Source organism: Ambystoma mexicanum, chromosome 8 (assembly GCF_040938575.1).
Source record: "Ambystoma mexicanum isolate Mex_15411 chromosome 8, UKY_AmexF1_1, whole genome shotgun sequence".
In the NCBI taxonomy this organism is placed as follows: domain Eukaryota; kingdom Metazoa; phylum Chordata; class Amphibia; order Caudata; family Ambystomatidae; genus Ambystoma; species Ambystoma mexicanum.
Window position 1 is genome coordinate 355,194,734 of NC_090929.1, and position 21,587 is coordinate 355,216,320.

General features: G+C 46.1%; 1 protein-coding gene across 6 annotated transcripts in view; it reads right to left on the reverse strand.

Moving 5' to 3' along the window:
• The window catches only part of FKBP15 (FKBP prolyl isomerase family member 15), a 2,419,492-nt gene that overhangs the window by 830,699 nt on the left and 1,567,206 nt on the right, over positions 1 to 21,587 (reverse strand). For all 6 annotated transcript variants that reach the window (XM_069609812.1, XM_069609811.1, XM_069609809.1 and 3 more), the window contains one exon: positions 17,139 to 17,310. In XM_069609812.1, the coding sequence (XP_069465913.1) occupies positions 17,139 to 17,310 (172 nt within the window). The remainder of the gene's footprint in view (positions 1 to 17,138; positions 17,311 to 21,587) is intronic.

Consider the following 21,587-nt stretch of genomic DNA (forward strand, 5'->3'; position numbering starts at 1 on the left):
ACATTCCCGGTGATGCTAGTGCATCCAGGCCTGACCGCGCAGAGAAAAGGCCTGAATGTCCCACAAGTATGGAGTAAAGGGGACGTAGGAGTATACCATTTTTGCTAAGCCATCACATTTCTTATCATCCCTATTTGGTGGAAGGGAAGGATATGCTGCAGACATTGATAGGATATGATAGGTTATTTATATGACGTTGAAGTAGCAGCCTGGACAACAAGATGTTTATCGTGTTGAATATCTAGAGAGGAATTCTGGATCCAGTGAGGAAGGCTTGTATTTTAGTCCCTATGGATCGCCAATGCTGTTGCTTGCTTCTTTCACACCTTAAGTAGGGGATCGCTCTAATGGCAAAAAAGGGTCTTTGGGAGGACCCTTGTCTAAAATATCGGTGAGATAATATTCATTTAAATGTTTAGAAGGGCAACCCCACCCTAAACAGTCAAGGACCTTGTTCATTACTTTTTTTATAAGCAGCATTAGGGTGTGAATGGGCATAAAGCTGCTCAAACTCTTCCTCTGGAGAGGTGTCGAGTCTACTGGCATCTCTTGGATTAGATTCCAGTTCATCGGGACTTCTCTGAGATTACTCAGGGATTTTAGATGCCTTAAAGGGTTCAAATTCGAATGGGGCATCATCCTCGTAGATAGACTGCAATGACTTAAACTCTGTATGCAGATGAGGTGCGTACATCGACATCAAGGGCTCCTTCGAGTTCTAAGCCACGTTTAATGAGCGTGTTGATATGTTTTCGACAAAGAAGGTCCAGCAGTCGATGTCGACACTGTGCTGGTAGCTTTTTCTGATGTCTTCTTACCCGGGTTCTTGGGCACATGGGTCGATGACTTGTCGAAGTCCATACCGGTCGTCGAAAACGCAGTGGGTTTCATCTTTTTAGAATGTTTCTTTGAAAGGGCGGAGGGTGCCGCCTTCGAGAATATGTCTACTATTGTTTACCTGAATTCTTTCAATACTTCCACGAGTACGTTTTGAAGAGAAACGTACTTGGCACATGTCAGGTGAGGAATATGTTGCAGAGGAGCACAGACCACATCCATGCAAAAGGGCGTCTGTTGCTTGGTAAATGTGTTGGCCAGAGGCTGTCCAGGACTGAACAGCCCCTAGCAGTATGAATGTTGCAGATCTTTACTACTGATGGGCTTTGGTGCAACTCCAGTGCGAATCCTGAATAAAAGGCGTGCCCCTGCAGCCATTCTTCATATTAACGTTGGAGCCAAGACCCCTAAGAAGAGGGGGATTCTGCTGAAGATCTGGAACCTTTTGTTTGAAGCCTGCCAGCAGCACTTTATTGAACTCTCCCAGCAAAGCCCTTCTTTGCAGATCTCCTGAAAGCAGTCATCGTTGCTTCAACCCCTGGACCAGTGGTAACAACCATTCTCAACCCGTGCTTAAGGATCCTGCCTTGGAAGCCTGTGGGTGTGTCCTGAAACCATTTTGTGGGCTCAACAGCTTCAAACTGGGTTATCTTGTTCCATCAGTCACATGTTGAGCCTTGGGACTCTGCAGATCTTCGACCTATGAAACAAGAAGCATCCCCCTGCAGCTGCAGCTCTAAACCATGAAGAGGTGCATAATAGTAGTTGCTCTGTTCTCTCTACAAGGGTCAACTTCCACCATTTCTTTAGAGTGGCCATTGTTGATCGCCACATGCATTGTGTCCTGGGGGTCCTCTGAGGTTGTTGCCTCCGAGTGGTAGTCCTTTCTTCAGTCTAGCAGAACTGTCCAGTGTCCAGAAACGATCCATTGGAGCACAGAACCGTGAACTAACTGGACCCAAAAACCTAACTCCGAAAGTGACCTCTGCACCCAAGCCTCTTGGACCTCCTCCAAAGAAACCAAGGTTTGAGAAAAAGGAGCCAAGCAATTTCAGTAGCTAATATGTGGAATTGGGTGAAATGAGAAGCCTGGAATTGTTATTATTAGAAATCATAAGACTATCTGTAGAGAACCATTATTAGACTCACTGTTAGAGAATCATTAGAATTACCATTGCCTACATTGTTACACTTTGCTATGGAATCATTCCATTATTGCTATTCCATTATTGCATTCTGTTTAGCTATCCATAGTACATTGCTGAAGTAGACACTATCCAATATTAGACTGCCACCTTTGTATGCATTTGCAGATTTGCTTATAGATTGATATGTGTTACGGTTCAGGGCTCTGCGGTATCCCGAGGATTAAAAGGGTTAACACGCCGGACACGGCGTAATCCATCTGTTGGACCTGGTTTTCATCTAGGAAATAGAATCCGGCGCTTTTCAGCACCATTCTATAGGCAGTGGAAAGTGCCGTGGAAACGGGCTATTTCTGCAGCTGTTACTGGCTGCAATACTAAAAGGACTACATGTCCCAGCATTCCCGCTCCATTCCTGGATACCGCCAATGGGAAACCGAAGCCTCTTTCTGAATCCTTCATTGCACGGCAAGACGAGCCGAACGCTGCTTCCTATTGAAGTTGTTTCCATTTTGTTACTGAAGTTTCGTCTTGCCTACTTCTGGTTCCGACCTTCTTTTCTCCTAACGGACTGCCTTTCGGATTTCCCTTGGCTTGACCTTACTGCTTGTGTACCAGATTCCTGCACGTTTAAACGGACTGCATCGAACTGCCCTTTGTTTTGGTTCATTCTTCTGTGTACCGGACCCCTGCATGTTTAAACGGACTGCATCAAACTGCCCTTTGTTTTGGTTCATTCTTCTGTGTACCGGACCCCTGCACGTTTAAACGGACTGCATCAAACTGCCCTTTGTTTTGGGTTATTCTTCTGTGTACCGGACCCCTGCACGCCTAGCAGACTGCCTTGAATGATTACCGCCAGTATTTCTTGCTCTTTCATTTTCTACTTTAAAGTTGCCAGACTGCACAGTATTTGCTTTTATTACAATTACCAGTTGCACGTTACCTACTCCCCGCACCCTGCCTTGTGAGAAGACTGTTACATCCCCTGCTTAAGGATTCCGTGGACACTCTGTCTACTCTGTTCTTATTTCTCGAGGAAGACGTCCAATACAAGTGCACTCCGGGACGCTTTGCATCATCGTGCACCATCCCGACTCGAGTGCCTCCCTCGTTTCGTCTGGATAGTCCCTTTACTAACCTTCCCATTTTTTTATTTTATCCTATTCGTTGTTGGACTTATTAGTGACTTCTTAATTAATTCCACTGGTAAGAACTTCCCTTCTCTACATTCCTTTTTCTTTATCTCAAAGAATGCCCATCATCCTCTAGTGATCTGCTAGTTACAGGGTTGTTCTTCCTTTTAGGTATCGGGGTAGGGGTTGTCAGAAAATAATCATCACCATAGCTCAGGTATATCTATACCTTCATAAAGATCTAATTCGTCTGTACTATTATTATACAACTGAACAGTGTTACTTTTCTTTTGCAGTTGGTGATCTTAGCGGGTGTGCTATCCGCTCTTTTAAGTGATCGGCCTCCTTGACTGTTACCTAACGGTGGGGAGGGCATATCATTGAAAAGAGTTTATTCCCTCAACAGAGAGGAGACCCCGGTTTAGGTCTAACCGGGGTTCTACAATCAAATCAGGTCCGGGCCGTCTTGAGTTCCTCCGGGAGTAGGCATCCGGTGAGTGACAATATGTTTGCATATTTTGCTTGCCATTAGGAGAGAAACATGCTGCCACTTTGCACTTTGCCATTTGAAATAGAATGACACTTGCACTTGCACATATTTGAGGTGCCATGTAGTGTTTTAGAGACAACATATACTCACCATGATTTGCTGTTCATCTATGTTTGCATTAGATATAGCGCTTAAACTGAGAGAGAAAATGCATTGCTTGCACACCACACACACTGTCATATTGGAAATGCACGTAGAGACATTTAGAGTACCCATTGTTATGCTTTGTAGAGACACATGAAGAGACTGTCATCTATGTATGTATGTATGTATGTACGTTGAGTCACTTAGAATAAGTCTGCATTATGTAGTGCTTGTATTGTGAGAGAAATCGTAAACGCTAGAAAGCATTAGGCTGGCATTTGAATCCATTTGCTGATGGAGAAAGACACTGGGCTCAGTGCGGAGAAATGTTATGGTACACTGTTCGTAAACATTGGCAGACATACATAGATAACATGAACCCTTGTCCGAGAGGGAAGCTTATCAGCTTGGCTGGTGTGCTTCGCGGAGAGACTGCAAAGGTGGGGGCTGCGCCAAGGGAGTGACATGGAGAGATGGAGGGAGTGCTTTTTGCATGAGAGAGACAGGGCCTAAGAGCATTTTTGTAATGCAGAGAGTGCCTACAGTGAAGGAGAGAATGGGTATGAACAGTGAATAGATGGAATCAACAGACTCAGAAGGCCAAGGCTGAGGGATATGAGGTCACGCTGACAGCACACGAAGTGACAGGACATGCCGTGCAAGGAACACGCAAACACAGACAGGCAGGCATTTTGCTATACGCCGAAAGAGACATTCTTAGAATGCAAGTAATTATAGAAATATGGTGCGTCATGGAAGACTATAACCAAGGAGGCTAGAATTGGCTGGAGTTAGTCTGCACGAGAGGAGTCTGCACGAGAGGGGACTGCACGAGAGATCGAGAGTTGGCCAGAGAGATCAGGAGAGCCACAGAGAGCGAGTTGGCTGGAGATGGTGCTTGGTGCAGCAGACTGATGGGCCTTGATGAGATCGATGAGGCAGAGAGAGAGCTTGGCAGTTGGCAGTCCCAGAATGGGAAGTATGGTTATGGCCTACACTAAATTGATTGATTAGGACAGACACTCACATAAGGGGTCAAGGGTAAAACCAGACAGGGGATTGTCTAGAGTGAGTGTGGATTGATGGTGTGGATTTGCCCATGAAGGTGATGGATGATTGGCGCTTGCATTAGATTGCATTAGAACCACACATTAGACATTTGCAGCCGAGGCTTACATTAGGAACCTGAAAGGCTTATAGATACTGCATGGTAGCTTTGCACCAGAAGTACAAAAGGTGCAAATTAGACATAGCATTAGAACTGCCTGCATTGTTATGCATTATGCTTAGCTGTGTGTATATAAATAAATGTATCCCATTGTTATAAATTGAATCGATTCTTTGGGCCTCATTACGACACCGGCGGTAAGTGAAAAACGATGCCGGTAAATGATTACCGGCATCGCTTACCGCTAGGTCCGATCATGACCCGTAAAAGTGCAATTAGCGGCATCGTAGTTAATGGTGCTGCTAACAGCACCAAGCTCGCGCGCACGCAACCTTCCACGCCGTAAGTACCGGCATCGCGCAAGCTAATTCCGCCATCGCGAACCAACCGTAAATGGCCATGTGCAGTGTTCCCAGCTGCCACAGGTGCACAGAATCAGCACAGGTGGAGGCAATACAGACTCACCAAGTACAAAAAGAGCACACCCCACCCCTTCCACCACCCAGTCACACTCCACAATGATTCCAATACGACTAGCAATGTTGGGGCTGGAGGACCCAATTGCAATGCAAGTGCTACAACTACAACAACAACAGGCAGCACAGAGGAGACGCAGGAGGAGAAGGAGGGCAAGGCAGGGCCAGCAAGCCCCACCAGCACAGCCAGTGCCACCACGCAGGCAGCCCCCAATCCCACGCATCCGAGCCAGTCCATTCAACCTCACCGCTGAGCAGATCCATACCTTGTAACGTTTGGACCGGGACACCATCACCACCATCGTTGACATGATAGAAACACCCACCGCCACCCCCCCCCTACTGAAGGTAGTGTCCGTGCTCCACTTCCTGGCCACAGGCACCTACCAGCACACAGTGGGGGCACTTGCATGGCATTTCACAACCATTTTTCTCACGTAGGCTGATCCAAGTGCTCTATGACCTCCTCAAGCACACAGACGACCACATTTCCTTACCACGGTCTGCCCAGGAGATTGCAAACACCAAAGTGGGTTTCCATGCACTAGCCGGCATAACTGGTTGCATTGGTGCCATCGACTGCACCCATGTGGAATTGGTGGTCCCGCATGCCATGGAGGTAGCGTACCGCAACTGTAAACTATTTCACTCAATCAAAGTGCAAATGGTATGTGACTCCAACAGGATCATCACACATTGTTGTGCCCGATTCCCCGGATCAACCCATGATTCAATGGTCCTGCGTAATTCCACAATACCACGCTACATGGAGCGACATGCAGGGCCAAGATCCTGGCTACTCGGTGAGTCTCATGTCATGGCCATGGAAATGTGAAGTGGGTAGGTGATTGACGTACCAATGCATACTTTACCAAGCTGAAAGAGGGGTGGGGGGGGATGATGCATACTTTACCTGGCTGAAATGGGGGGGGGGGTGGGGGATGATGCATACTTTACCTGGCTGTGAGTACCAGAGGCAATGGAGCCAGCTCATACCCTAAAGCAGCCCAAACGTCAACTGACACCTGTACACATAATGCCCGATGTAAGCAGCCCTACCATGTGAATGAAGGTGTGTCCCAACCATGACACAACCATCTGCAAGTGCATTGTACCGATTCGGACCACATTGACCTCAACTAAATGCACCTACATGCAATGACTTCAGCCAATACATGGCACCAAACACCATCAACTGAAAGGCCAGTCCCCCATAACTGCGCACAAAGGAGGCACATGACAGACAAAAACATCAATACACCACTACACAGACACCGAGGCCCAAAAGATTTGCCTATCAACATTAGTAGTGCTCAGTGGGGTCATCATGAGGCTGACAGCAATGTTGCCATGATGAGAGCGTTGATATCACAGGACACCTGCCAGGTCACTAAAACAAACGCCATGAATGAACACAGTGGATGGGTACTCACAAGACACTGGACCCCCCTGCATACATTGGTTGATAGCATGCAAAACAGTCCATGAGAGGAATACACATATACCGGTCACATAGTGTGAATCCATTTGTGCATGTAAAAGTGGTACAAAGTAAGAGTTGAATGCATGCCATGGTGGCACGTCATGATTTGAGATTTGATGTCATGACTGACACATACATTGTTTCCCACATACAGGTGATGCAGGCTATCCCCTGAAGAGGTGGCTCCTTACACCAGTCCGGAACCCACAGAACCAGCACGAGGAGGACTTCAATCGTGCACATACACGAACCCGTGTGGTGATTGAGCAGGCATTTGGCCTATTGAAGGCACGGTTTCGCTGCCTCAGCAGGTCTCGTGGGGCACTCCTGTACCGCCATGAGAAGGTGGCAAAGATCGTCATGGCATGTGTCATGCTACACAATATGTGCATCAGACGGAATGTGCTCCTGCCCCCTGACGCTGAACTGCAACCACCTGACGATGAGGAGGGTGGGGATGGGGCAGCACCTCAGGGAGGCAGCGATGCACAGGAGGGACATGACATGCGTCAGACTCTGATCAACCAATGTTTCTAGCACACACGGATGGGGGGTGTCACATGGAGATGGCAATTGGGGCACTGTGTGTGTCTGGGATATGCACACTGTGGACTGTTCACCAATAAAGCACACATACGCAATGAGCAATGTCCACACATGTGATTTGTGATTGTTAGGCAGAAACCTGTGCAGTTCCCTTAGGGAACACTGCAAAAGATTTAAGACTACAGGTGTTGGCAGTAAACCCACTTGTTAGCAGTCTGCACCACCCAGATTTACCTGGTAGCTGTGGCTGAGCAGTCAGACTTCCCTCAAGAAGAGTGAGACAGTATGCAAAGTATACACAATAGGCACTCAGATACAATAATACAAGCAAACACTGACCAGAGCTTTGGTATCAAAGTATATAATTATTTATTTACAAACACACGGTTTGAAACACTCCAGCACTCTTGTTGTAAATTATTCTAAACACAGTACTATTGTAATATGTACACCCCTTTTTCCTTATCGGATAAGTCACAGTAACACCACTTATTTTCATACAGAGGTGAGCGCTTAACTAGATGGCACTCCAATAAGTTTGTGAGAAAGGGAGGGAAAAAGACAGAATATGGAAAGGTACACCACTCTAAGGTTCAGGAACACTGTTAGCAAGGCAGAAGAGCAAAAAGTCACTGGTGAGTCAAAGTCCAAAGGCTGGGCCCACTCTTAGAGAGAGCAGAGCACAAATGCGCCCAAGATCACACAGTTACTCTAGGCTTAGAAAGTCTTGCAGAGAGTTCAAAAAGAGTTTAGAGAGGCTTAGGAAAGTTTAGCCAGGGTGTCTCAGGCTAACCCAGGTTCGAAAGCCGGGGGCTAAATCTACCCCGTACAGTCGGTAGCAAGGGAAGCCGGGCGGGACACGGTACCTTAAGTGGGAAGGATCCTCCAGCGGTGGCAGTTGTTCCTGGCAGTGGGTGCAAGTCACGTCGTCGTCCAGGGGAAGAGAAGATCTCGACTTGGAGGAAAGATGAAGGTCGTTGCACTACCAGGGAAGAAACCAGCCGCAGAGTTTTCCGGTTAAGGTGGTACCTTCGTTCGCGGTCGTGGTAAAACGTGGTATCCCGGTTGCCGGGGTGCTTGGCACAGGTAAGGCGGCCACGAGGTACGTCGGGAAGGCGAAAAGACGGTGAAACTGGTTATCCCCACCAGTCAAAGGAAGAAGACTCTCCGCCGGGAGATCTCCTCTGTCGTTGGGAAAAGTGGTGAGACGGTCCAGCAGGGCTCCACCGGTGGTGGTGTCGTGGCAGGTCGGCTCAGCTTCTCCCTCGTCGGATTCTTAGGTCCTGTGGCGACTTCTGAAGTTCCAGTCCCCAAAGCCCTGCTTTTATGCAGAAAACCCCCATTCACTCAGCCTAGCTGTCACTCAAACATGCTAAGTGGTGAGCCGGCCGGCTCACCACTTGGGCCAATCACACAAGAGTGCGACTTGAGTTACCACGGTAACGCAGTCCAGGGTGCCTAAACCCCCTCCCACACTCCCTGTGGTACCCAGACAGAGTGGCACCACTTTTGGAGGCTTCTGTGGAGAAGCCCGCCAAAAAGTGGAACAAAGGGCTCGACTTGGGTTGGAGTCACAGAAGAGAACACAAACGCCATTTTAGAATCAAGTTTTGGCAAAAAATACCAACCGGAGAATTAATATTAATTAAATAAACCGGCGGTATGTTCGAGGCTACCGTAAATATTTAAATAAAGATAGCAGACTAAAACAATAGGAAATCCCATAGGAAAATATTTGCGGTTGAATATAAAAAGTAGTATCCACTGCCACCAGCCAAAACTCGATCAGGGGGGACGGAGACGTGCCCCCTCGACTAACAATTGAATTGCCCCAGCCAGTACGTCCACAATATGATGGTTTGTACTGGTTCTGTTCAGAATTTAAGACTAGTAAAGTCAATGGTGACTTTACATGCCCTGGGAGACAGTAGTCAGTCCCAGGGTATGGAGCCTATACTGGGGGGTCACTATGACACCCCTGTGTCACTGCACTGAGGGTGCTGTGTAACACACATCACAAAAACACTTGAAGCCCTATGGAGTAAAAGACCCCATAGCCCATTAAACACTTCTAGATTCAAAGAAACACACTCAAATCATGCCCAAGAGTGAGGGTAAAAGAGTCTCACTCTTGGCAGGAGAAAAAATAAACCCCAAAAATCCAGCAAAGCTGCTGGGGGACTCACTAGGTTAGGAAATTCAGCCTAAACAGAGAATTCTCCCTAACAGTGATCAAGCAAAAATTGTATTGTAAATGTGAATTCAATTAACACACCCACTCCCCCTCCTCAACTCCCCAACACACCCACTCCCCCCTCAACTCCCCAACACACCCACTCCCCCCTCAACTCCCCGCAAAAGTGCGTGGATGCCTGTGTTGAAGTGCCTAATGTGGAATTGTTCCACTGGGCAGCCTCTATTGGCAGCCCCCTCTGCCGGCCCCCGGGGCACCCCTGCCTGTACTCCGCAGGTTCCTGGCCGACCTGCGGACGGGGCTGCTTGGAGCAGAACTGGCAGCGGAGGAGGTACTCGGCTGCTCACTAGGACGCATGTCCCTCATTGTCTGTACAAGCTCCGAGAGCACGTGCCGCACCGCGGCAAGTTCGGCACAGATGTCCTTGGTGGAGGATTGTATGGCTGCCTTCACAGTCTCGGCACATTTTTGCATGTCAGCACTTGCACCTCCACATTCGGTCACATGCTGAGTGAGGAGTGAGGACAGTTGGTGTTTCCTTGTTAAGATTTGGTCCAGCGACTTGGTATTTTTGGGCATTGGATGATGCCATTGGCGCGTTCATTGGGCTACTCCCTTTCTCCACACCTTCCACTGGGCATGGAGTGGCTGGCCAGGAGTCATCAGGGGATTGGCCCTGTGTGCTATCAGCATGCAGGCTACATGGGGACAGGTAGGGGGAATGAGGGTGGCCAGTGGGGGGACATTCTATGACATCATCATCATCATTCCCCACATCACTATCCGAGCAAGCTGCAATGGCAGCAGTCTTCCCAATCGTACTGCTTCCTGCTGACACAGTCCCTTCAGTGGCCACCAGTTGTTGGATGTCTGTTGCTGGTGGTACCATTCTGCTTGCCTTGGTGCTTATCGTTGCCCTGCCCTGTGTTGTGGCAGTCGATTTTGGCTGCTGTGGGTTTTTTTTTTGTCCAGCAGAGGTGAAGGGTTGGTGTGGTGTTGCCTCGGGCCTGGCCTTCTTGGCAGGTGTGGTGCCAGTCTCGTCCTCGCTAAGGTCCGAATGGGAGCCTGTGGTGGAGCAAAGGAGGGAAAGTGTTATTGATGGGTCTGCGGACATTGAGCAGGCATTGTGATGACTGCCATGATTTTGATGACTAGATGGTGCACTTTGGAGGCAGTGACATACAGGTTGTCTCCCTTTTGGGTGGGAGAAGCATGCAGGAATGTGGGTGCCTACAGTGAGAGTGTGCATACTGCATGCGTACAGGGTGTAGGTCAATGATGCCGGTTGGCAGTCTTCTGCTGATGTGTTGTGTTAACCCTATTAGGCAACATTTTGCTTCCCATGAAACTGGACTTCAGGAAGTTTAGCATGGCTTCATTTGAGGCACCTACCTGCGTCACCTGATGTCGGGGCTCCTCTCTCCATTTCACCGACCCCCTCGATGCTCTCGATGCCAATGGTTGTGGCACATATCTCCTCCCACGGCTCCATTTTTATCGGTGAGTCTGCTCCTCCACCAGTTGCCATGCCCAGGTTTCTGTTGGCAGACAGTATGCTCCTTACACGGAGCCGGAGGTCGTCCCACCTTTTCCGGCACTGTTTTGTGGTGCGGGGTGTTGTTCCTACTGCACTGACCCGCTGTGTGACTAGGTCCCATATGGCCTTCTTCCGTGCTACTGCAGGTCTGGTCATTTCAGTGGAGAATACAATGTCCGCGTTTTCCTGTAGGGTTTCCGCCAGCATGGTGAGCTCTTCCCTACTGAAGCGCCTCTGCCGCAGCCGATCGCAAGATTTTTTGACAACTTTTGGCATTCTGACGATGGGTGGATGTGGGTGAAGGTTTGTGGAGGGTTTTAGGGTCAGATGTGCACTGGTTGTGGAGGATTTCAATGGATTGTGTTTTTAAAGATGGCCGCCTTGCTCTTTCCCGTTCCGGTGCGATGGTGTAACTTCCGGATCCGCTTCTTTACAGTCACCGCTAATAGCGGTCACCGCTATTTGCGGTGATCGCTAATATCGGTGGGTAGGGTGGCGGTGGTGCAGCTTTCACGGCATACGATGCCGGTAGCTGCCGTTTTTGGGACGTTAACGGCATGGCGCAGATTACATTACCGGCATGGCGCAATGCTCGTGCCCGAGAGGTCGTAATGTACCGCTTTTAATGGTTTCAGGCCAGCACGGACACGTTAGTTGCGCCATGCCGGTAATGTCCATTACTTACCGCCGGGGTCGTAATGAGGCCATTTGTGTTTTCTGTGTGTCTTAATGTTATTTGTTATTTGTGTAAGTAACCACAGTGCACATAGGGCCTGATACGAATGCAGTCAAGGGGGGGTATAGTGATCCATAACCCCCTAGGAGATTGTCAAAGATTGTCTGAAGACCGGAGAGCATGCATGCCCAAAAGGGCGGGAGGGGCAACACGACGGTTAGGGGTTTGGTTTTTTCAGACTGACAAGTACACTAGTCACTGAGTAAATCAGACTACAAGGGTTGAGTAACCATAACTAGTCCGACGTCCTTTCCAGTTTACATAGGGTTTAACAGGCATAATTGTCCTTGTCCTACCTGTCCCTTGCCTGACTGAACAGTGGTATTCTGGTCAAGTATCCTACCCTAGGCTCACCAAAGGAGTTGATTGGGAGAGGGTCTGCTACGAACATTTCTTAAATAGTTATCTTACTTTGGAACACTTACAAGCTGTCTGTTGTCTTCAACTCTTGTTAAGGCTCTTAAAAGGATTCCTAACTTACTGAAGATAACTGCATTGAGGCCTGTGACTCTAGGGCCATTTTTATAGTGCCTTGTTTTATAAGGCGCTGTAGGGTGTTTCTAACACCTTAATTGTCAAAATATTATTTCTCCAAATGTTGGTCGCTAACATGGTTCTTTTTATTCACATGCTTTACTACTCTATAGTTTATTTAACTGTAATGTAAAAGTAAAGTGATGGTGCTCCTTAGCAGAGCAAACCAAGGTGAATATGTTTATATAGTAGTAGTGGATGTTTTTGTTTTTTACTTATCTGTGGTTTTTAATTGCTAAGAGTTTGCCAAAGACTCAATAGATAACTGCACTTTTATACATTCTGCTCAACTTGTATTATTAAGAGTGCACTGTGTGTGTTAAAGTGAAAATCTGCATAAAGTCTGAGGTCAGCAAGACGTGACTTGTAGTGATAGAGACCTTAAGTAGTCCATGATCCAGCCCAGTGGTTCTGATTTGACGTCCTACGTGGATTATTGAGTGCGGACCTATTTTCGAGAAGCAATGGAGCGATTTACAGACGTATAGAACAATACAGACAAATGCACATAAAGATTCCCACCACTTACCACAAACTGAAGACTTGGTGGACAAGCTTGGTACTGCCAAGTACGTAAGCACGTTTGACCTTCCTTCTGTGTACTGGCAAATAACTATTAATGAAAATGTCAAGTAGAAGACATTATATACACCTGAGGGTCTTTACCAGTTCAGGGAAATGCCCTATGGATTATAAGAAATGCACCTTCTACAATCAAAAGGCTGGTCAACCATGTCCTGAATCGGCTTGATGAGGGTTCTACACAGCATACCTAGATACTGCAGTTTTCAGTTCTACATTGGAAAAGGATACGAGACGCCTCCAGATAATATTCCATGCCCTTCAACTGGCCCACTTGATCATAAAGCCACCAAATGCCAAACTGGTCAAGGATCAGGAACATTCACTTGGGCAAGAGGTTGTTGGGGGTAAGAGTCATCCTCTATCCAGTAAGGTACAGGTGTTAAAAGACTCCGAAACTTGCCCACCACCACCACCACCAATCCAAACGCATGTTTCTTGGCCTCACTGGATGTTGCTAGAGTGTTATGGCAGACTATGGCACCATAGCTGCTGCTTTGACCGCTCTCACCACTCCAAATAAATATAAAACGTTCTCTTGGTCTAAGGAGTGTGAGAGGATTATTCAGGGCTTCATTGCATTCACATGATTCATTGTACTGTTAGGCAGAATTGCATGCAGTACCCTCTGGGATCACTACACACAATTAGGACTACAGGTGTTAGCCAAACCAACCTATGGTATAAGTCTGTACCACACCGTATTTGGTAGCGAGCTAAGCAGCCAGGCTTATCTCAAGAGTGAATGTGAGCAGTACAAGTAGTTACACAGAGGACTTTCAATCAAGTAGACACTTCTACTCAAGGTTTCTTGGTAAAAACACTTAGTAATTTATTACACAATAATTTAGAAAACATTTAATTAGAAGAAGGCAACTTAATATTATATACCCATACACTTCAATACAAACCTGTAAGCTTTTGAGACAGTTTGAGCTCCCCTGAAATAGGAGCCACATGGCAGTTCAGTTACTTAGCAGTGAGCAAAAAGGACAAAAGTAAGTAGAATAGATCACATATACTTTCTAGGCAGTGAAAATAGTTTCAGTTCACCATAAGAGTTCAATTCAAGTCAATAGGCCAGGCCAAAGTCAATGGGCTAGTGTTCTGGATAGGAAAGAGCAGTTCTGGTATCAAACGGTAAAGTCTTTGCCGAAAGTTCTTAGAAGTAGTTTAGGCGAAAAAGAAACATGTGTCGGGTCACAAGCTGATTAGGCCTGCAAGTTGGGAAAGTTTCACGAACGTTCACCGCGAGAGTGGCGTTCTCTCAATCGGGTTGGCACAGTACCTTTGTATGAAGAAAACAAAAGTTGCTGAAGTCGCGGTTCCTGGCAGTTCCTGCAGATGTCGCTGTTCCTGAGCCTCAGTTGTGGGGACAAGAGGGAGGACGTTGGGGGACTCCTGCAGCACGGGATCTTTGAAGAAAGCAACCAAGATGGAGTCACTTCAGTTCCAGTAGCTTTAGATTCAGGAACACAAACTGGTGTCCCTCTCCCTGGTTAATCCTAACCAGCCTTGAGAATGGTATCGAGGTGTCTTACGAGTTGATTGGTCCCACCAACACAAAGGAAGAAGCCGTCCTTGAAGGAGCTTCTCTGTCGAACGGAGTTTGGCAATTCGGTCCTGCAGCAGGGCTTCACCGGGAAAACCAACAGACCAGGGGTTGCAGCAGCCGTCCTCTTCCAGCTCGTCTTCGGTTCTTGTGTTCCAGTGGTCGACTCTGCCTTCCAGTCCTGGAGACTCGTCTTTTAAACAGTTTTCTCCCTTTCATTCCAGCCTAGCAGTCACTCTCCCAGCAGGGTGGCTGTCCTTGCCGGACAGTCAGCCAGCCAATCATGCGAGAGTGCATTTGGGTCTCCTAGGAGACTAAGCACATGGAGTTTCGGGCACCTCCCTCATGCCCACCCCAGACACTCAGACGCGGTCTTCAGTCCTGAAGCGCGCCAAAGGCACACGAACAAAGGGACCAAACGTGGTTTGGCACGCAGAGACAAACACTAGAAGGACCTTTCCAAAAAGAAACGGCGAAAAAAGAAGACCGGGACCCGTTTAAACAAAGGGGCTCAAAACGCCATCTTGAAAGACATTGCTCCCGTGATTTTTAGCTACCGGTGTTCGCGGTCGGGAAAAATCATGGTAGTTTGTTGTAAAACTACTGCCAGCAGCCTTTTCGATAGGAAAGGGTAGCATTTGACTGAGTATTTAGACAGAGGGGATACTATGTAACCCCTCCAGCACTCCATTGTAAGATGGTGTGTGCTGGGTCTATGAATTTGGAAAGACTACTAAAGTCAATTTCACTTTACATTCCCTGGGAAACAGTAGTTTATCCCAGAGAAGGTATTTAAACCTTTGGGAAGTCTAAAGCGCTGAAGGTGCTTTGTAACACACATGAAAAGAGGATGTCTATGGAGTCATCTAAAACTCCATAATCAAAGAACACAAATGTAAAACGCACATCAAAATACATAAAAGAATGGGGAAAAAGTCTCACACTCTTTCCAGGTAAAAAAATCAAGTCCTCAAAATCCAGCACAGTTGCTGCGGGTCTCTAAGGTGAAGGGAATTAGCACATTTATGAGAATTCTCTCTAACATGTACCAGGCCCTGTTCTTAGGGCACCTGGACTGAGAACCTTTATAGTACAAATGGATGCCTCTGACACTTGAATAGGAGCAATCCTCTCACAGCAAGATGACAAAAATGCCCTACCTCTCCCTTGCCTGACTGATCGATGGGGTTTTGGTTACGGACTTTCCCCTAAGGTGATGTGATTGGGAAAGGGTTAAAGAACTTACTTCATTTATTCAACTTTAAAACTAAAAACTACCCGTTGGCTTTGCCACCACTTGTTCAGACTACTTTAAAGACTTCTAGCCTCCTGCAAAGGGTTCTATTGGTACTTGGTGACTAAGAGCAGTAGGCTACATCTGTTGTAGCAAGGGAAGGACTTTTTAAATTGTAGAACCTTATAATTATAAGGTTGTGTATAGTTTTTAAAGTCTTGTTTTACATAGTAATTCTCAAACTGATTTATTACTTACATTGTCTTTTTTTTACTTGCTTTGCTTCAGTATTCTATTGCAGATGTTACTGTGTTTAAAAGTAAAGTGTTAGTGCTCTGTAGCCACAGCAACACAAAAGTGAATGTGTGTATATAATAGTAGTGTCTGTTTAGAGATTTACATACCAGTGGTTTCTCATTGACCAGAGTTGTCCAAGGCTTAAATAAATAAATGGAAATTCATACATTCTGACTAACTTGTGATATTAAGAGTGCTCTGTGTCCTTAAATGAACCCTTCACTACTCTCCTACGTCCAAGCTTTACTGCTCAGTCATAATGCTTTGCCATGGCTAGACATTAGTGTCTGCCTCTGCTCCCCAGAATTTTCTGACAACATGCAAGATTCAGGTCTACGAATTATCGGTTTTCTGCACGGAACTCGCAAGAACTGAACTTTTTGAAGAATACAAATGTGCATACCACCTGAAACTATGTAAACAGTAATTCCATGAGTTACAAACAGAAGAATACTGAGTGGTATTAGCATATAAAAAAACGGATCAATAAGTTCTACACACCGCTCTACTTACCGGGAACCCACCTCAACTGCCTACAATACGCAAACCATACCCAGAATCTGCACGCCGATGCCTAGGCCAATCCAGGACAATATCCAGAGACAACCAAAAAACCTACTAACAATTTCCCTTCTCTACCACACTCCCCCATTGCACTCCTAGATGACTACCAAACTATCCCGTTTGAAACAAACAAACCGCACTTCACTCTCAAACCATCTGTCACACCCAAACAGCTTCCAACACCAAACACAATCACTGGAAAACACCCACTGGAAAGAAACATCCAGTGTACAAAAGATAGCATTGCCAGAAAGGGCAGTTACTCCTGGTTCTACATGCATAAACAGAGGAGCACATCACCTTCTTATCCCGGTCCTCGCCCAAAAAAAATCCAACTCTATTCACATTACAGAGCCACGACGACGCCTGGAGATCATGAAAATAGCGGTGCACAGTATATATTAACTTAACATGACATACAAGATATTATCAGTACCAAGGGTACAAGAGAATTCCCTCCCATTCAAGCAGTCAACATCTTACCTGTTAGCTGGGTCTGTAGCAAGCAAAGTTGTTTCCCTCGATTATCCGCGTCCTGCTGGGTATTTGTGAGTTGCGACCGTAATTCCATCTCCTTCTTCTGGTGACCCGTTAGCTCAAGCTGTAGGCGAGACACCTGAGCTGTAGCGGCTGCCAAATCCTCAGCAACTTTGGCCTAAAGTGAAAAGCAGGAGAAACATTCAAACACAGAGGCTAGCTTTCTGCATAGATGATGAAACTCGATAAACTGAAAGATTGTCATTGTAATCATCTTAATGGCTTCCACCATACACTCATCTCACCATTTTCCATGTATTCAGTCACACTACAGTCCCAATAGATTCCCATCTCAGAGGAAGAAAAGACCTTTAAGGCAAATTCCAGTAAGGGCTTGGCCACTGGAGACATGGATGCACGTGATCATGGTGTATTACTTTGTGTTAGGACTGCTTTTCTATACTCTGGCCTGGTGGACAGATGTATAGAAGGCCAACCTAGTATTGGGACAGGTACAACTCTGGAAGCTGTAGCCAAATCAGTTAAAAGTAGCAAGGCGAGTGGTCTAGTCTAAATCTCAAGAGTTGGTGAGCTTATAAGGGGTCTACAATGAGCACACACAGTGAGAAACAGTCAAGGAACACACTTAGACAAACAGGTATAAAAAATACTTATTTACTTATGGCCATATAACAGAGAGAAATGACTACTAACAGGTAGTACTATCACACAACACTAAATAATAGATGCATATATACAATCACAAGAGTAGGGAAAAATACATATCAAACTCCTGAAAAAGGAAGGTACTGATTAGTACTATGATATATATTATGATATGATATGGCATTTATAACACGCCTATACACAAGTGGTCTAGCACTACAAGTCCACAGAGAAGAAATCCAAAGTTCAGAAGTCCATCCCTAAGATCTATGGGGCCTTGTGCCCAAAGGTTCAGCAAAGTTCCATGCAGTTTTGTCAAGCGGTAAAAAATGAAGGTGGGGCCTCTGGGGATCAATGATCAGTTCCAAGTTTTCGGGGACAAGTTAATCTGACTAAGAAACTTGCTTCCAACTTTCAGAGAGCGTGTGTGAACAAGCAATGGCAAACTCAAACTATTACAAGAGTTATAAAAGTCATCAAAACTTAAAAAAGGGATTTAGGATTTCAGGTAAATGTCGCTACAACTCACCCCCATAATCAGATTCTTCATGGGACTTGGAAGGTCTACTGAAGAGGGTCCGGTGCGCTTTTCCCGCCATCAGCCTCGGCCCTTGATCGCCAGGGGTTGCAGGTTTGAGCAATTCTCCAGTCTGCAACTAAGGCTGATGCAAGGTCTTCCAGTTGAAAAATGCAAAGGAACTAGATGCAGGGCCCCTCTCAGGACAGGACTGGACGCAGGTCAGTAGTTTCGGATGCCGGCCACCGATGCACGGCAACGCAAAGGGATTCACTTGCCGCGGTCAGACTTCGCCTCCCCTTGATGCTAGGACCACGACGTTTTGCTGCTGTAAGTCTTACATGACAAGCTGAAGACCCACTTCTCCTCCCCTGACCTCCAAAGTTCCAGGTCTCATCTAGGAACGGTGATGTCTGCAGCACGGTAGTCCAAACTCAGAGTTGGTCAGCCACTGGGGGGTCCAGGGGCACTTCCAAAGGCTCTTCTTCATAAGACTCCAAGCGGAATTCGAGAATGGATGTTCCCTCTACTCCAAGGGTGGCAATTCTTTTGCAGGACTGCTGGAGATCTTCCACAAGCAAGGCTCTCCCAGGGCAGCAGCAGAAGTTAGTCGCCAGGCCTTCTTCCAATGGGTCTCCGGTATCCTCGCGGGTCTTGCAGCTGGACAGGATTCTTGGCTCCTTCAGTTTCTTCGAGGATCTCTCTAGAGTGGGTGCAGGGGTCCTCCTCTTATCCCAAAAGCTAGCTAAGAGCGGAAACTCCAACTAGCCAATGACAGATTGGGCCCACACACACACACACACACACCCCAGCAGTGGTCCAATCAGAACCACTGGCAGCAAAACTCATGCATACCACTCAGACACATGGACACCAATTTGTGGATTGGGACCAGACATGCCAGGAAGAAGAGTTAAAGACAGGATGGCCAAAGGACAAGCGAAAAACCTTGTGGCATGGCCATGTTTGATCACTAGCCACAGTTAGTAGCCAAACGCGGTAAGGCTAAAACAAAATACACCAAAAAATTGCAAAATGTATCTGCTCCGGCCACACCTAGAGTAACTAAAAATCCTCTGAGTGTTAGTCTAGGGCAAAAGTGTACCCCATTGTACTGCATTGTAAGATGCAGTGTACAATGATAAAAGTTACCGAAGGTGATAGCAAGTTAACAAAAGTAGTAAAGTAACAAGACTAAGGGAAACGATGTTTCCTATTACTGACAGCCTGAAGGACATGTAGGTTTCCCCATGACAAATGAGCAAAAGCCTGTGTAGTGAAGGTTAAGGCTTCACTGAACTGAAAAAAGAGCAGATCAGATACAAAAATAAAATCAACAAGCTTGGGGGTCCACAGAAATGGAAGGAAAGGTGCTGTAAAGAGAAATCTTTCCTAACACTTTGTTACTGCTCAGAGGTAAATAATGCATAACATGGATGCCTGCCTTCTTCAAAGTTATCTAAACTCTAGAGTCAAAGCAAGTGAATGGATTGAGAGATCTAGTATGTGCAACCAAGTATAATTTGTCAAGCTGGGATAAACAGCATTAGAACAGGGAGCAGCTGGTTACAAAGCCAATGCTATGTACAGCAGCCCAAACATTAGCCAGTCACACAAACCGGTTAAGTTAAATAAAAGTATTCCAAATATAAAAGGGATGGCCTATCTTTCTTGTGGGCTAAAACTGCCGTTATATTTGGTCTAAATCTATCCTTACATATTGTGGTCTATCATTGCATATTGGATTTGCTATAAACATGTTCAGTGCATATTGGATTCTTCACAGAATTCTTGTCGAACTCTCTTTGGTATATCCCCTCTTAAAACACAATGTTTTAACAATTTGGTGAAGTAGACAAATATGTAGATATTACCTTTACCAGAGACCAGCACAATCGGAATAAAGCCTTCAATGCCTGAAGACACGCTTGCCACAGATTTCCTTTGCCGCAGCCCAACAGATCATGGTACATTGCCTTTTCCGTTGCAACAAGTGGTCATTTGAGACAAAAGTCTACTTTTGGACATATTACCATTCAAAGCCACTTGTCTAAAAACAGGAAAATCTGCAACCAAGTTCTTGTGCAGAGCTTGCCTCTAGAAGTCTGAGCTTTGTAACAAATGGCATCAGCTCCAGTTCTGGGCCGAGTGTCCTACGGTTGACTGCCTGGCAAGAAAATACATTGCACTGTCATCTTTCCGATGCTGCTCCCCTAAATGTGTTTGTTAGGTGGGTTTTCCTCAGCCTTGTTCTCCTTGTGTGAGGAAGACAGACCCACAACCAGGAAATAGGGCTTCAATCAAGTCCACCTGATTATCCTAGTGGTAAATGAGGCTAAGCAACCAACGCTAAACTCTTAGAAGGATGCTTAAAGGTACAGGGTAACATTTGCAGCATTCAATAGCGGACGGGGGTCGACAGAATATATTAGCAAACATATCGGTCTGCTCTACAGGTAAGAAAATGGCAATGTAGTTTATATGTGAGAAACTTTAGGAAATAAAGAGTTGATGCAGGGTAGGTTTATGGGGGGAGTCCAAGGTCAACAAGGCCGCTGGGCAGGTAGGTAGACTTATTGGGTGCTAGATGTGCCCAGGCATCAGTATTGCTCTAACTAAATTAAAGCCTTGCATTAAATTTAATGTTATCAGTAAAAAAGACAATCGGTTTGCCATTGCTGTTATTGGAAATAACCTGGGTGAGGTCAAAAACATTGAAATATTTTCAAAAGCCAAAGTTCACTAGCCGCACAGAGTCTCTAGATTGGCAGTAAAAATTCAGATGGTAAAAAAAGAAGACTTCCATGCTAGTTTGAAAGAATGTCCTATACTTAACATATACGGCTGGAGAGAAATCCTCCGAACACCTTCTCATGAAGCATTTCACCATAATTTCCATTAATATTGCCTCCTCCACTCTACACATTTTACAACATCACTAAACCCTAAGTATATGGATAAGTGTTCTCAAAAAAATTAAAGACTCCCCCTCGGCACCTGAATGTTTTGCTTTAATTTTCTAAATGCACAGCATTTCCTTCTCCCAAGAAAGCATTACCCCATCACCTCCAATTACTATTTGCCATGAACGTATTTGCTCCACTATATTTTTGGGAATGCTCACCCACCATTCTCCGAGATGGCACTGCTCCAGCATCTGCTGTAAATGCACTACTTTTTAGACAGAATTGCTATTTTCCAGGATTCAAGGGTCCGTTTTTAAGGACCCTTATATATTTGCTTTTCCCCCTTCATTTTCATAGATCACATTC